Raw genomic sequence first — 16,681 nt, forward strand, 5'->3', positions numbered from 1 at the left:
TTTGTGACATGAGAAGTATAAGACCCTGGAACAAAGTCCACGTGGTGGCTGGGGCAGAGGAAGTCAGGCAGGAAGGAGGTGCATGACGAAGATGAAGAGGCGACTGGACAGCCAGGGATTTAAGTAAGCAAAATTATGTTCCAATTCATTCCAGTGCATAACTCACAAAGACCTGTGTGCGTGTGTGTGTGCGCGCGTGCTGGGGGGAGGGGGTGGCAAAATAGATGTGAACCTAAAGCTAGTTAGCTAGACAAAGAGCTGCCATTGAGTGGACTCCAATTCATGGAACCCTTAAACACAACAGAACAAAAATGCAGGGCAGTCCTGTGTCATCCCCATGATCACTAGCATGTTCCAAGTCCATCACCGCTGCTACTGTGCCAATCCATCTCCAAGGATCTCTCTTTGTCCTCATTGGCCCTATACTCCACCCAACATCATGTCCTCTTTGAGTGACTGATCTCTCCTGAGCATGTGCCCAAAGGAAGCAAAGTGGATAATGTCATTGTGACCCATGATGTTTTCACCAGCTAATTTTCATAAGATCACCAGGTCTGCCTTCTTAGTCTGCCTTAGTCTGGAAGTTCTATTGAATCCTGTCCACCATGGATGACCCTGCTAATATTTGAAATACTGGTGGCATAGCTTCCATCATCACAGCAACACACAAGCTACCACAGATGGGTGACGAAAAGTTCTTTGTCCCCCCTAAAAACTACATAACACAAAAAAAAAATAGTAAAGAAGTTTAACATAAAATGTATCATTCAAAATCACAGATACATTCTATCTTTCTTCCTTCCATCTCTCTGCTGCAGTCGTTTCTGTTTGTTTGGGGGGAGCAGTTGGTCACTGGTGGTCACAGCAGTCTCCTAGGACCACATATATCTTACAGTACTGCACAACGCAAGGCATGCTAAGGATTTCAGGCAGAGTATAAACTCCACCAACAGGCTAAACCATTTATATGTTCTTGAGTTAAAAATATGCTGCTTAGGTCAGAGTTAACACCAGGGCCTTATCACCAAGGCTGTTTGTGAGCTGGTTACACTAGGCCAGCCTATGACTCGCCATCTTTTCCATGCGCCTCAATCTGCAAATTGTCTAATGATACATCAATGGGATTATAATAAAGCCACCAAATATACACACACATTTGAGAAAAACACTTTCCAAACCCAAGAATACTTTACTGTTTATAAATAGTTTACTTTTTTGATCCCCAAGCATGTAATACCCACAGTTGCTCCAGAAACCAAAGAAACATGGAGCATGAACACAAACCACAACCTAACAGAAACAATAAACAACAGATGGTGAGACATATGTGCATGCTACCACCCTCTTCACCAAAGAGGCAAACCCAAAATGGATTCTAAAACACAAGCCTGCCAAGGGAGAAAGCATGGTTTTCAAGATCTTGTTCAAGGCACCTGTATGGCCAGCACTGGGGGCTACAAGCCACTGAAGAGGTGAAGGACCATTCACTGGGTCTAGAAATGCAGAGCCTTGATAGGGAGGCAAGACAAGCACAGGAAAGAAGTCAAAAGGGAATACCATTCTTACAGAATTCTTTCCCAATGTAACTGTGTAGACTCAGGCAGAATTCTACCTCTGGCACTTACTAGCTCTGGGGTCCTGGGCAAGTCATTCAACCACTCTGGGCCTCATACAAAAAACAGAGGTAATGTATTTCAGGGGGTTAAAATGATGATTGAATTAGTAAACATACTTGTGTCCTGCTACAAGAAGGTAAATCACTATTACTGCTACTTTTTTTTGTGTGCCGTGGAGTCATATGGCACAGGACAGGGCAGAACGGTCCCACAGGGTTTCCAAGGGCGTGAATCTTTACAGAAGCAGATAGCCACATCTTTCTCCCATGGAGCAGCTGGTGGGTTCCAACTGCTGACCTTTTCGTTAGCAGCTGGGTGTTTAACCACTGTGCCTCCAGGGCTCCTTTTTATTGTTATAATTATAGTGATAATTAATAATAGCTAAGCTTTCTCAAGCATCTGCTGTGTGGTAAGCCTTGTTCTAAAAATTATAAATTATTTCATTTTTGTCCTCACAGCAACCTTACTGAGATGGGCACTACAATTATCCTCAGTTTACATAAGAATAAACTGAGTTAAGAGGGAAGTTAAACAAAATTTGCCCAAGGTCACACAGGCAGCTAGGCTCCAGAACCTCCACTTTCACTATTGTGCCATATAACAACATGGCTGCTTCATCCCCACTACCACCCTCACCCCCTTAATCACACATGAGAAAGGAAGGAGGACTACAGGGAGGACAAGAATACAGTGTTATCGTCCTCTGTAGTCCGTGCAACTGCACAGCTATGGGCTTTTCATCAGTAAACATGGCCTGAATTTATTTTAAAGCGCTCAAGACAAATGATTAAATAAATTCTGACACTCAAGTCACATGATTTTGACTGGCTGTTGTTCATTTTTTTTTTTTTCAATGTCATATGTGTCAAATTGAAGGGGAGGGGTCCCAATAAATAAGTGTGGCTTTTCCATATATGGATATAGTATCACACTCTCATGTCCAATTATCCTGCCAATTTTACTTCCCTCGATCCTAATTTTTTTTAAACTCTGACTAGAATTTTCCAAGTGCACTGTAACTTTAAGCTTTTGTGCTTCTTCTACATTTAAAAAAAAATGCCATTTCCCAATATATAACTCCCAGATGTAGAATTCACAGATGATTCATCTCGCAGAACAAGTGTTCTGAGACATAAGCTCCAAATAGAGGAAAAACTTGGAATTCCCTTCTCCCTCAAAGTAAGAACTTGCCTAGATCTGCTTTGCTCAAGAGAGTTTGTTTTCAATTATACTTCCAAATTCTTTTAACAGTAACTGCATGGCGTCTGGCACCAACACATTTGATTCTTTGATGTGGTTCTCAAACAAAAGTTGAAAATAAGGAGGAAGGGGAAAAGATAGAAGGACAATGCATAATTTTGGGTTGAGGTCAAGTATTCTGTCCAGAAGTTCTATTTAACATATAAAATTAAACCAATCACAAGCTAAGACTTCTCACTGAAGCCCCTAGCAGAGGAAGCTCCAGCTATTGACCAAAGTGTGTGACTTTATTGCTTTTATCAATCAGTTGGCTCTTAATGGGTTAACAGACCTCAGGTTTAACCCAACTCTTCACCACAAAGATATGTGAATTCCAAAAACAATTCTGTTAAGTTCTCACACAGGTCAATTAGCAGTTATCACACCTCAGAAGCCACAAACAGCACCACTGCACTAAGGAAGAAAATCACAGGGCAATCAACTAACTGGTTATCAAGGTATTCCTATATGGGATATTGAACAATCCCTGCTGCCTTCAAGCCTAAGGGTAGGAAAAGGGACAGGGATGTGTGAAAAGTTAACTAATGAGATACACTCCCAGAATCCCTGGGAGAGGGCTAGATATAAACAATATATACACCAGAACAAAGTTAAGTGAATGACAGAGGGAATGTTTGACAATTACATAACAGGCTCCTAGAAGGATCATTGATGTGGCCTATTCCAATTTCACAAAGCACAACGGGAAAAGGTCATCTTTCGGTCTTAAAAGGAGAATGTTTTTTTTTAAAAGAAAGAAAGAAATAGTCCAATTTCTTTGGACTATTTCCTTTAGTCCTAAAGTAGTCCCTAAGTCCTGTTAAACATCCTGTCAAGAAGTTCCAAACCACTAATCATGCCTCCAACTTCACTGCATTTTAACTGTATCCCCAAACAATACTTCAAATTCCAAGAATTTGTTCTAAAGAGAAAAAAAACAGAGAAAATTCTAAAGTTCCATCCAATGAACATTTACATGATAAAGAACGAATGGGTGGAAGAAAAAACCCTGAGATTTTCTACTGAAGGTGCCAACAAATCCCAGGTGGAAGAAAGCTGGATATTCAGGATGCAGAAAATTAAAGTTTAGAAAGATGCTACATGATAAATAAAATCTTTTAAGAAGTCCACTATGACAGGAATCAAGATGCTCAAGAACAGTGATGACCAAAAGGAAACCAAAGAAAATCAAGGTAGATGGGTAAAATCTAACCAATGCACTTGCTGTCAAATCAATTTCAAATCATGTCAACACCTTGCGTGCAGAGAAGAACTATTCCACTGGGTTCTCTCTCGATGGCTATGACCTTTCAAAAACAGATCACCAGGCCTCTCTTCTGAACCACCTCTGAGTGGGTTTGAACTGCCTATCTTCTGGTTAGTAGTTGAGAGCTTAACTATTTACAGCACCCAGGGACTCCTAGTAGACGGGTAGATTTAACATAGGTTTAACCAAAACGAGTGAGAGACTATAAAACTGGAGAAGTGAGCCACTGAGCTGTACATGTCCAGCTTCTCTGGGCTCCCACCTTGAAAGGTACAGATGAAAGGTATTACTGGTAAAAGGGTTGAAAGATGCTCTGAACGTACATAGTCAATGACAAGTACAGCTTCCCTTCCTGTGGCTATTCCTGTAAATCTGTTCTAGATGGTCAATCTGGTCATTTAAGGCCGCTGATCACCCACAACTGAACCTACAACTTCATACATTCCAACAATTCACTAAAGGTCTGCTTGAGAAAGAGGCTGCTAGCAGTGGCACAAAGAAAAGTAGAGATGACTAATCACTGGAAAAAATATGCCTTTAATTTACCTTTCTAACCTAAGTTCTTAAAAGATCTCAAGTACGTCTGCACCAGCTTCCACAGTTTGGGGGAGAGAGATAAATGTCAATAATCACACAGAGTAATGAAATGGAAGTATTCTCTCCCCCTCAAATAACACCTACAGACCCACAATCAGCTCCCTCTTTGGCACTCCCTGATGCACACCCTATCCCTTTAATGTGGAGGGTGTCACTCTGAGAATTTCACTAAAAAGCATCAAACACACAAAGATAACTTTTAAGTAAGTAAAACTTGTGTGTTGCTATGATGGATTTCAGTAGAGCAGTCAATGAAAGCCCTACGGAGCACACCAGTCCAAACCCAATACGCCTGGGTTCGTCCTGAGTCTGGGGCTGGTTTGATGGCAGCTAATAACAACAAGGTATCCTAGATACAGGTCAACTTGGCAATTATCACCATCCAAAGAGTTTCCTCCTTCTTTGCTTCGATTATGGAGAATCATAAACCTGAAAATAAGGAGTTTAGCGTCATACATCCCTTTACAGATAGGAAATCCAGTGACTAGCCCAGGCTCACAATGCCAATCAGTGGGAGTGCTGGGACCAAAACCCAAAGTTTCCTAATACCCAGCCATGGGCTATTTCCCCCTTCTACCACACTCCCGCCTTCACAGCTTTAAAAAATAAAATTTTTTTTTTCCCTCAACTAGGTAGTTTTTTGTTGTTGTTGTTTTTATCATTCTTTGGTCAAGAAAACTCCTTTAAAAAAACTTTATGAAAAGTGTAAGATCTTTTCTACCCAGAAAGATAAACTGGACTCCAAGATTTCACATATAATAAAGTTCCCCAGACCCTCAAAAAAAAAAGTATCTGAGGTTGGCCAGTCTTTATTTTAGGGTGGTCCAGAAATGAATGCAATTTAATCATTTTTAAGTATTCCTTCAAATGAACTTGTGAAAGAATCAAAATATATCCACAGAAGAGTTCCAGACTTTTCTCTTGGGGGAAAACACAGCCCTCAATGAGGCCAAACCTCCCTCAGCCAAGAGTCCTACCCATATACCAAATCTGAGAAAACATTCAGAGGAATCTGGGATGAGGCAGACCGTAACAGCTATAAAACATTTTGGTTTGCTTTCTGGATCTCCTCATTCTCCAAAGACAGAGGAAATCCCATCCCACTGGAGCCACGGCGTCCACATCCATCACTTCGTTGCATCAACAACTAATTTCCTGGAAGCAACCAGCCCTTCTGTCTGTTTACAAGTTTTGCAAGCACTGGGGGCTTGTGTGCCAGAAACTGAGACCAACCCAGGTGGATGGTTGGAAATCACAAACAAAAAAAATTTAATTAAAAGTTAAAAATGAAGACTAAAATATAGGTATGATGCATGATGCTGAAATTAGGTAAAAGAACAAAGTTCTCCCAATTTGCAAAACTGAAACTAAATTCAGAGTCAAACTTTCTCAATTGAAAGTTTTCCCCCCATAGATTTTTCTTAAACCCATGGAAGTGTACTTCTACTTTCCTAAACAGACATCACTGTAAAATAGTATCTAATCCATATCATATTATAAATGTAATTAAGTTTAATATATCCATGACTCTAATCTGACAAATTGGGCAGCTTTTAAAATCACTGAGCACTCCATAATCTACACAGAATTAGATTTCCAGAAATAGAATATGGAAATCATTCCATAAACTATAATAAAGTGAATAGTCTTCTAGGACTAGGCAATTCCTAATTTAGCTGCAGCCAGCATGCATTCTATTCTAAAGGGGCCTCCTAACCAACAAAGTAACAGGCTGTGGAGAAAGTAAACAATGGGGTTTTAAAAAACAAAACAAAACCATTCAGCAGCTACTTGAAGAAAAGCATTTTCAAATTTGTGTGAAGTTTAAATTGAGCACAGTGGGTTCCAAGAATCTAGATCCTTGCTTTCTGAGGATTTTCTTACAGGGTGTCTCCAATTCTATTTAAACCTGCCGAAGGAGCCACAGCTGGAGGGTCAGACTTGGCAAGGTAAACAATCGTTAATGCAATTCAGACTCATGACTTAACTAGGACCCATGGCTAATTATCCCTCTATTAACAGACATTATCTGAAAATGAAATACTACTTTTAAACTGTCCATACTTATAGTTGTTCACTAATGGATTTTAATCAACAATCAGTAGAAACCTCCAAAGAAAGAGAGGAGAGAGTGAAGTTAATCAAAAATGCACCATTTTAGCAAAGGGTCAGTTCTCTAGGACAAACATCTAAATACCCTTCCAATGCCCTCTTGTCCACCCACCCCCAAAAAAAGCTGTTTCTGAGAACATACAGACTGTATACAGTAGGCGCTTAATAAACATTTTGTAAATGTATAACCAAAAAACAAATTGTCGTTGAGTAGATTCCAACTCATAGGGACCCTACAGGACATAGTAGCACTGCCCCATAGGGTTTCCAAGGTTGTAAATCCTTACAAAAACAGACTGCCACATCTTTCTCAAACCTCTGACATTTGGTGTTAGCAGCCAAGTGCTTAAACACTGTGCTACCAGGGCTCTGTTAAGTATATATCTTACCTACAATTCCTTTTGCTGAGCACACTTACAATAAATGTCAATTTTTTCAAAAGTTGTTCAAATTCTTAAAACCACCCTATACATTTACAGATTAAATGATATGCCTTAGATTTGCTTTCAAAAAAAGGATGGAAGGGGAGCAGTGTTTTGGTCAGAAATCAAAACAAGTTCTGTCCACGATCTGATGACTTCAATGGGTAATTGGGTGAGTTCACTGAATTATATTTTTCTGTTCATTTGTGTAGATGTTTGCTCTCTCTCTCCTTTTGGATCTTCAGCTCACAAGAAAAAAGTGATACCTGTAACATCTTACTTCTTTTCAATCAGTTGGTTGTTGTCACTACTTACTCACCCACCAGCTTGTCAATTTCTTATTATCCAGCCCAAATGTTAATGACTGATTTGCAAATGCTCCAACATTTGAGTGCTGAAACTAAAAGATGTGTACTAAAACTAGATTCTTTATTCCCCAGTTCAAAAGCGCTTAATTCTCTTTATTGTACCTAACAGGCTATCATAAAGTAAGTAAACCTGTCAAAAAGAATTCATCAGAGCAACGTATGCTCTAAGCAAGATAAGCAGTAAATTATTTGAGTGGCAAATTACAAATCAGTGGAAAAAGCAAGAGATAGGCAGCAGCTAAATGCCACATAAAGGTGTTTGCTAACCGGAAGGCTGGTGGTTCAAACCCACCAGCCACTCTTCCGAAGGAAGGTTGGAAAATCTACTTCTGTAATGACACTGCCTCAGAAAACCAAGGAGGAGTCATTATGAGTCAGATCCGACTCAATGGCAGTGGTTTTAAAAGTGTCTCAGAAAATAAAGTTGTGAGGTTTTTTGTTTAACAACTTTAAAAAAAAAAAAAAACCTCACCTTTCCACCTTCTCAACGTCCAGCTAATTCTGCTTATGAGACAGATCACATTTCATTCATGTTCTTTTAATATTGAGAACTTGAGAAAAAAAGTACCTGCAGATTGCACAAGATTAGAGACTTGTATACCACAAAAGTTTACCTTAATAATCAATGCAAAATATTTAAAAAGAGACAGATCATGCTTTCTTTAAATCCTCTGAAGGCTACCTTTTGCCAAAACAAACCAAGTAAGCAGTGATTGGAACCTGCATCCTGGTTCATAAGGAAACCAAGATGTATTAGGAATTGCAAGGATGAACGGATTGGTTGTTCACACAATGGGCTTTACTGGTTACGCTAGATTAAATAGTAATAAAGACTTAAACAATCATAGCCAGTTCATGTGGGCAAGGCTGTGAATCAAGGCCATTCACTGGGGAAGGGACTCAGCTACAGGTGCAAAGGCAACAACAAGCAGTAAATGGCTTTTCAGGTCACACACTTACCAGATTCCTCAAAGTCCCAGTGCTCACTGCCCACATCCCCTACAAAGTCATTATGATTATAAACAAACACAAACAAACTAAAAATTTGAGGGTTTTCTGCATACATACAATAGTCACCTCCTCCTCCTCCCTCACGTATTTGCAAAGGGAAGTGGGTATAGTTTAGGATTCAGCTGGGCCTAAAGTCTGTAACCTAACCCCTGTTTGGAAAAGCGCACCTGCATTTCTCCAAGCTGTTGACTGAGAGGAGCTATTGCATCTCAGTAGGGCTCAATTTCAATAAAACCCTGGGAAATTATAGGATAAAATTATTAGTTTAAGAGCCTCTCACTTCCCTGCCTCCTTTCCAGATACCTCTTCCCAAAAGGACAATGCTAAATAGGCAGATATATTTGTACAACTGGAATGCATTTATAAACCACTCAATAATTTTTGCTAATTGCATAATTTATATAATTTGCTGCAACTGTTCATAGCTTCCCACCTGATAGTATGAGATTCTGAAAGGCACATGAAGTTCTACTTGTTTCACTTTATATAGATCACAAAAAAACTTGTCAGAAAAGGCTGCCTGGATTGTAAGCCAAGCCACCTTGTCAACCCAAAAGAATCCTTCGTATCAGTAAAGTACACTTTTCCCAGGAAAGCCTTTATCGCCAGGAAACCCGCCTTTGAAGACTGACCATGAGAGATGGTGCAAAATTTGAGCCACTGAGGTTTGAATCTTCAAATTTTGTGTCATCTAACTTTGTCTTCAAAGCAGCTGGAAGAAAATATAACTTTCCCTCACTATCTTCGAGTTCCTATGAAACCTTCCATAAGCCGAAAAAGCAGCAGCAATTACCATTAATCTTTATGGGAAACATTTTTGAGCTTTCCCAAACCCAGAAAATAATCTACCAAATCGTAACAAATAACACCTAAGATAACACTAACATATAGTGTTACAGTTCAAAGCTATGGCAGCTGGATGCTGAGATGGTGAGTGTAGTTCGCTGGAAAGGAGCTTGGCGATGCCATTCTCGCTGCTCAGAGATGGCTGCTTGGGTTCCTGCTGCCTGTTCAACAGCTCGCTACAATGCTAGTTTAGTTTTTCCACCTTTTTTTGTTGTTGTTGTTGTTGTTTGTAAGAGCGAAAATCCTCTTCAGATTTCTGTTATACTAATGTGGGTCTTTCATAAAAGTGAGGTGATGGAAAGTGAACTTTCAAAAATGAGGAATACCTGTGTGATGTTTCCTTATTCAGAAATGAGGAAGAGAGGCTCACACAAAATCACACACAACTGTAGAGTGGCAGTGCGAGGAATAGACCCTAGGAGTAACTTTCAATCACTTCATCACCATCCCATAGTGAAGAGTATGGGCAGGGCGTGATTACCCAGGGATGAGACCACCAACATATCACGTTGTTGTTATTTGCCACTGAGTTGATGCCAACTCATGGTGACCCTATGTGTGTGGCGTAGAACTGCTCCACAGGGTATTCAAGTCTGTGACCTTCTGGAAGTAGATCACCAGCCTGTTTTCCAAAGTGCCTCTAGCGGGCTCAAACTACCAAACTTTTCAGCTAGTAGTCTAGTGCTTAACCATTTGTACCACCCAGGGACTCCCCAGCATATCTAACAGAGCAAAAGTGAAGAAAGCTTCACCCTCATCTTTTCTCCCCAAGCAATAACACATAGCAACATAGACACAGTTGGGGAGCAAATCCCCATTTAGAAGTTACAGAGAAAATAAGGTTTAAAGACAAGAGATAAAGGATGTGAAAAAAGGAGTGAAAAGGAGAAACCATCTTAAAAAATGGAAGGGCTTTTAAAAACAGATTGGGTTTACTGTTTAGTTTGAGAAGATTTGGACCAAAAAAAAAAAAAAAGATATACTATATAAAGTATTAACTATATAAAATACAATTACAATAAAAACAGAAAGCCTTTGGACAAGAAAACTTCACAAGCATACTACCGCCAATACCCCCCCCACACACACACACACAAATGACATCTGGACACAAACTGGCAATTTCCTATTTCATCTAGAAACTGCAATTTTCTATTTTATTCCCCTGCAATCTTTATTCATTCATTCACTTTGCTTAATGACAACAACGGTCATATATCAAGTTCTTCAGCAGAAAATTTCTCAGTCCCTATCATGTAATTGGGAGCTCTGGTAGCATAGTGGCTAAGACACTTGCCTGCTAACCAGACGGCTGGCGGTTCAAACCCACCAGCCACTCCTCGGAAGGAAGGTTGGGCAATCCTACTTCCGTAGTGATACTGCCTCGGAAACCCAAGGAGGGGTCGCTATGAGTCGGGGCCGACTTGATGGCACATAACAACAACAACATCATGTAATTGGCTAACTGGTCATTCTGGGCTGCTATTCTAAACCTTGCCATTGCATAAATATCTTTGGGCAAAGAACAAATGTAGGTTGCATAGGGAAAACTGAAAATTTTAACCTCTGGTCTTTAAAGTCCTATTTCTTTGCAGGTAAGTTTTTTACTGATTGTCACACTTTAAATTGAAACAGAGCATGAGAAGGACCCATTACAAGTACACACAGGAACTGAAATACTATGGGATGTGCACTCCACAGTCTCATGCTTATTAAGTCATAACAAAATAATACTAACAGTCCCTCAACTTCCCATAGGCCAGAGAACATAGATTTTTAAGTATTTCGTCTTCCTCTGCCTGGGAATTCTGCCTCCACCCCACCCCTCCAGTCTCAAGACAATGCCTTCAGCCTTTGAAACTGCATCTATTGTAAACAGCTCTGAATATTAACATAGCCCAGAGTCCTCTTCTCTTTTAAAAGACCCCCAGCGTTTCAAATTGCAGTAACCCAGGAGAGGGAAGTTCCCCAGTGAATAAATGTCATCAAGCTCCCTCAAAAGGAGTTGAAAGTTAGGCTTGCTCATGAAACTTAAAGTCCTTCAACCTACGGGGGTAAGTGAGAGGAATCCCTTTAAGTTTTAAACACAGGAAAAGAAGAAAGAACCTGGGATAAACAGCATCCTTCACTGCTTATAGTAACTTTCAGTTCAATGAATCCCTTTGCTAGCTAGCATGGCCTCTGTGGACTTATGTAATAACCATGAGCTATTTTAAACAACTTCCTTCCAGCCTTCTCCATCTAGCAGACCTTCAGGGCTCTAGCAGGTGCACAAAACTGGGCCAGGTGTATTGTAACTCACACAAAACCCTACTGCTTTCTCTCACATTCCTTTTCACCCTAACAGAGCGGATGCTGAAAAGGCTTCGCACAGAGGAGACACCTCTACAGAAAGGGAGAGAGGCCCTTCCATTGTGAGCACGATGTCTTAGGGAGAGAAAGGTCAGCCAGAGGCCATCCCAATGTGGTCAGTGAGGACTGCACAGGGAACCCAGGCAAAGTAATTAGCACTGGAGGGAGCGAAAGCTTCAGCACACAGAAGAGACACTGGAGAGCTGGCACATTCACTAGGAACTAAGCCCTGTGATTGCCCGGAGCTGAGATCTGAGCCAACATTGAATTTTCTTCATCTTTTTGAAGATATTCCTAAGAATTCATGCCAATAATGCACTCAAGTGTCTGGAGATGTGAAACCTAGTAACCAAATGTAATTATAGAAAAAAATGAACACTTTTTTTTTTATTATTAAAAAATGGTCCCCTGCAAAAAAGGGGGCAGCAACAACTGACATATCCTAAAAGCAAGAGGGGCACTGTGTGCCAATACAAAGTTAATTTACATTGGGCCCTGTGGGCCTCTGGGCACTTCATAATTTAGCAGTAGTCAAAAATTAGCATTTATGGCCATGATTTCATATGAGCCACACTTAAACAATGTACCTTCCTTTCAAGGCAACCAATTTTATTTGCCAGAGACGTTACTCAAAAAAGGTGACACAGCACCAGCAACAGACAAATTATCCATCATCAAGAGAGAAACAAAGCTAGACTTCCGACACGTGTTGCTAAAGATTTGAAAGCACTTCCACCTCTCAGGTTTTTCCTGTGCTGTTACCCGCAGGTTTAAAACACTCCCTATTCCAAACGACCTTCTGCCCATCCCCACAAATTGGAAGATGTGCAAGGTCTGTTTAGCTCTTCTTTAACGACACCGACACAAAGTGGAAAATGGGCAGAAGGAAGATCTCAGGACAACCCACAACAATCTATTTCTTACCAAACAAGATCTCAGCTTAGCTTTTGGAACAATTTGGTCATCTGCACTTTAAATCTAATTTGCATTAACAGGATGGGAAGTATTTTCCAAACCCCTAATTTACAACACCCTGCACACCTGGGCCTTCCCGCACAGCTGTAAAATTTGAAAGACAAAGGCCCTCTTTGCTTCACATCTACAATGGCAACCACAGTTTGTGTTTATTTTCTAATGCAATCAGAAGCCAAGGTTAGATTTAAGATGTCAATTTGGTACTGCAAACACATAAAGATACATAATATAAAGAACTCAAATCAATAAATTCATCTTAATGTGTCTCAGAACCCAGGATAACCACACTTGTCCTTTTGTGAACATCCTTGCTTTTTGAATGCCATGTCAATGCCATCCCCTTTAAACTGAAGGCAAGAACTGGGGTTTAGTCTTCCTATAGGGCTGCCTTCCCCAAAATCCTACTAGGCCCTCATTTAGCTCCCAGAACTAGTAACAAATTTAACAACAGACAAGGGTATAAAGTAAATTGTATTTAACAATTCTTAAACAGCTCTAAAACCATGCTCTCAAAACTAATTTCAAAGAAAGCAAACATCTGGGTCCTAAGAAGTTCAACTTCTTCTAAAGTTCTGGGAAGCTGGAATAAGGCTTGGCAGTGCTTGGTGCTATTTATGAATGCTGGATGGACCATGCCAATCTCACCTACGTAATGGGATGGGAGTCTCAGTCATGGCTCAACTCCTACAAGTTACTGTGCTGTATAAATTATCTTCCAGCCACAAGGATTAACATGACTTTCCCATCCATCAGCTCCATTCCATCTCTCCTACACATACTCTATCTACATCCATATTATAAAGTGTTACTTTCCTTATGTTAGGTTTAGAAGCAACTCTAACATTAAATGCACTGTTTACAAAAGTAAGAGGGAAAAAAAAAAGTCCCATAAAGCCACAGGTCCCCTGCTATCTCAAATCCACAGCTTGAAATTGTTTGAACTAGTTGCCGTAAATCTAGTTCATGGGGTTATAAACTAGCTCAAAGCATTTTCTAGACACAATGGACTTGTAGGGTGTAAACTTGGTCAAATTGCAAGATATTTCATTGTATTAGACAGAGACTTTCTCCCTTCAAGTCTCGGGGAACCACAAGCAGTAATATAAGCTGTATAAATATCCTTATGTAAAATACAGAATAAAATTAATAGTTTAAACTAAGAAATCTGAAATTGAAGAATAAACAAACATTTCCTTGATTTTTCTCTAATCAGAAACAACTTCACCAACATTTTCAAAGGGTAACCATTTTGTACTGAACACTATTGTTGCCACATACAAGCCAGAAGTTACATCTTAGAAGCTAATCAGTTAACACCATAATCAGTCTGATCAAGTCTACTGAAGCTCAAAATAAGGAGTTTGGTATTCAGCCTTAAATGTGTGAGTAAGAGAAAAGACTCTAATCGTAAAGGTATTTACGCCACGTGAAACAACACTCCTAGGCAACTGAAAGACTAGCATGTTTTGCTCCAAAAATTAAAGGGCACAGCAAAGTGGATCTGGTGACCATACATAAGTACAAATAAAAGGACACCTTGTTCTCTCTGGGAAGTCACGGCTTCTGGACTAACTGCTTTCCCCAAAACGGCACTGACACATGGCATCAGGAGACACTCTCCCAACAGGTGAACACTTAAGAAGTTACTGATTCTGCCTACGTGATTTTAGTTTTATTTTTAAAATCTTGTAAAGGAAAAACCACAGTATCTCAGACTACCTGATATCAATGCTGGGCTCCTTCTCCAGTATTTAACACAGCCACTGTCTGTGTTAGAACCTGTGTACAAACCACTGGTTTTCAAGTAAGTCAGTGAATTCCATAGAAGCAGCAGAATATTAACGAGAAAACCTCACTGTAACTAAAGGATCCTGTACAGCTTCAGAAGCCGTTAGTACTTGCTCCTTGTTGCCATGAGTTGGAATCGACTCGACAGCATAAGGCTGGGTTTTGGTATTTTAGTGTCGTTCAACTTAAAGTTCTGTGTTCTATTTTCAGCAGTACAGGACATTCATGGTAGAAAGGAAAAACTCTTCTTCTCATGGCAGCCAGATACCAAGATACATTTTCTTAGATCAAGCCACTGGTGTTAGTTTTAAAACTTAAGTCACCAGCTCTGTTTCTTATTTAAACAGTGAATGTCATGCCTGAGGTTACTGCTGTGCCTCATCTTCCATGTTCTAGGAAAGATGTGCAATTATTCAACTGAAAAGCCAGGGCTTTTCTGGAAGGTACTAATAGTTCTACAGAGATGTTAATCACTGATAACTGGGCAGGATTTGGCTCGTGGACCAGATTTCTGGAAGTAAAAGAATACTATTATATTTTATATTATGTTTACAGAAGTCTAATGCATTTTTTTTCTTGCTAAATCTCCTGTAAGAAGTGTTCCACTAAGTCCTGATAGAAGACTTCAACTTCAGTAATGGTCACTATGCATTAAAAGCCAAAACCGTGACAGGACAGACAAGAACCCCTACAGGTGAAACAAATTCTGCTTAAATCAACCAATCCCCAGCATTCTCTCTGGAAGCAGCACTACTCCAAACTAATTTGCACCATTTAGAGAGGAGAAACTGAAGAGGATGGGTCCCACCCCACTGTAGTATCAAGTCCAATGGGGCTTTAGGGAACACACAGGAGGGGTCTGGAAGACAGTTCCCTAAAATGCCCACCAGGCGGAAAAGGACAAACTCCCATCAGTCACAGATTTCCCGGAACTCTCAAAACCCCCTAACTTTGATCGCTCTAAGGGAAGCTGTTTTCTGCCTTGGCTAGAGCCAAGTCACGCCATCAGGGTCAGCACGCATCAGAAAACGACTACACACACTTACATAATAATATAAATAGAAGACTGCAGCCTGAAATTACCTTCATTCATTACTCGTTGGCAGACCAAGGCTCTCAGACGCCAAAGAGCTGGGTTACAGGCGAGGGAAAAAAGAAACATAGCCACAAACCCTAACACTCTCTCGGCATAAACTTCCTCACCCTCCTCTCCCTTCCATAGTGTGTGTGTATGTGTGTACACACACACACAGTGACACACACACACAGTGACAGTCACTTCTGCACTCACGTTCTCTCACCTCCAAACTCCCATTTTCCAGATCATCCCCCACGCTCGTTAACCTCCTCCCCGCCCCCAAGATCCACGCTCGCTAACTTCCAGACCCTTTGCTCATCTCCCAACCCTCAAGACTCACACTCACCTCCAGACCCCCACGCATCTCACCCTCTGGGACGCCACGCAAACCGTTTCCCAACCACACATCCTCACACACAGCACCCAAGCCGCACCCCCTTCCCGGGTAAGAAGTCCCGCCGCTGTCCCCATAACATAGCGCTCAGAGTTGCAGGGAGGGCAGAAAAGGCGGCACTCACAGGCTCCGAGTCCAGGCAGGCAGGTCTCTGGGCAGCGTCGTCAGCCCGCGCCCGCCGCAGTCCACCGAGTCCCCAGCGCAAGTGCAGGCGGCGGCACAAGGCGCCCGTGGGCCATCCGCGGCTGTCGCCGGCTCCAGTCGAAGCAGCAGCAGTGACAGGAGAAGAAGGAAAACTGAGCAGCGCGGGGGCCCGAGCGCTCCCCGGTCCGGCCGCGCCATCTTGTCGGGAGCGCGCCGCGAACTCCGGGCGCGGGGCTGCGAAGTCCCGAGCGGTCGCAGGCGCGGGCGGGCCCGCGGGGGGCTCCGCTCGGCACTAAGCTCCGCGACGGAGCATGGCCGCTGGCACAAGTTCTCTCAGCGGCGGCGGTGGCTCCGACGCTCAGCGGGCCCCCGGTGCCCAGGTCGCTCGGTAGCGCCCTGCGGGGGCCGCGAACCCCGAGCCCATCCGGGCCGGCCCGCCTGCGCTGGTTACGAACCCCTCAGACCTAGGCAA

At 41.6% G+C, this 16,681-nt stretch overlaps 1 protein-coding gene across 1 annotated transcript in view; it reads right to left on the bottom strand.

Moving 5' to 3' along the window:
- Positions 1-16,407, bottom strand: part of LRIG1 (leucine rich repeats and immunoglobulin like domains 1) — a 168,373-nt gene extending 151,966 nt beyond the window's left edge. The window contains exon 1 of the mRNA XM_007948092.1: positions 16,190-16,407. Coding sequence (XP_007946283.1) covers positions 16,190-16,407 — 218 coding nt within the window. The remainder of the gene's footprint in view (positions 1-16,189) is intronic.
- Positions 16,408-16,681: the final 274 nt, after the last annotated feature.

This window comes from Orycteropus afer, unplaced genomic scaffold (genome assembly GCF_000298275.1).
Source record: "Orycteropus afer afer isolate SDZICR_OR568_19922 unplaced genomic scaffold, OryAfe1.0 scaffold00201, whole genome shotgun sequence".
NCBI classification, from domain to species: Eukaryota; Metazoa; Chordata; class Mammalia; order Tubulidentata; family Orycteropodidae; genus Orycteropus; species Orycteropus afer.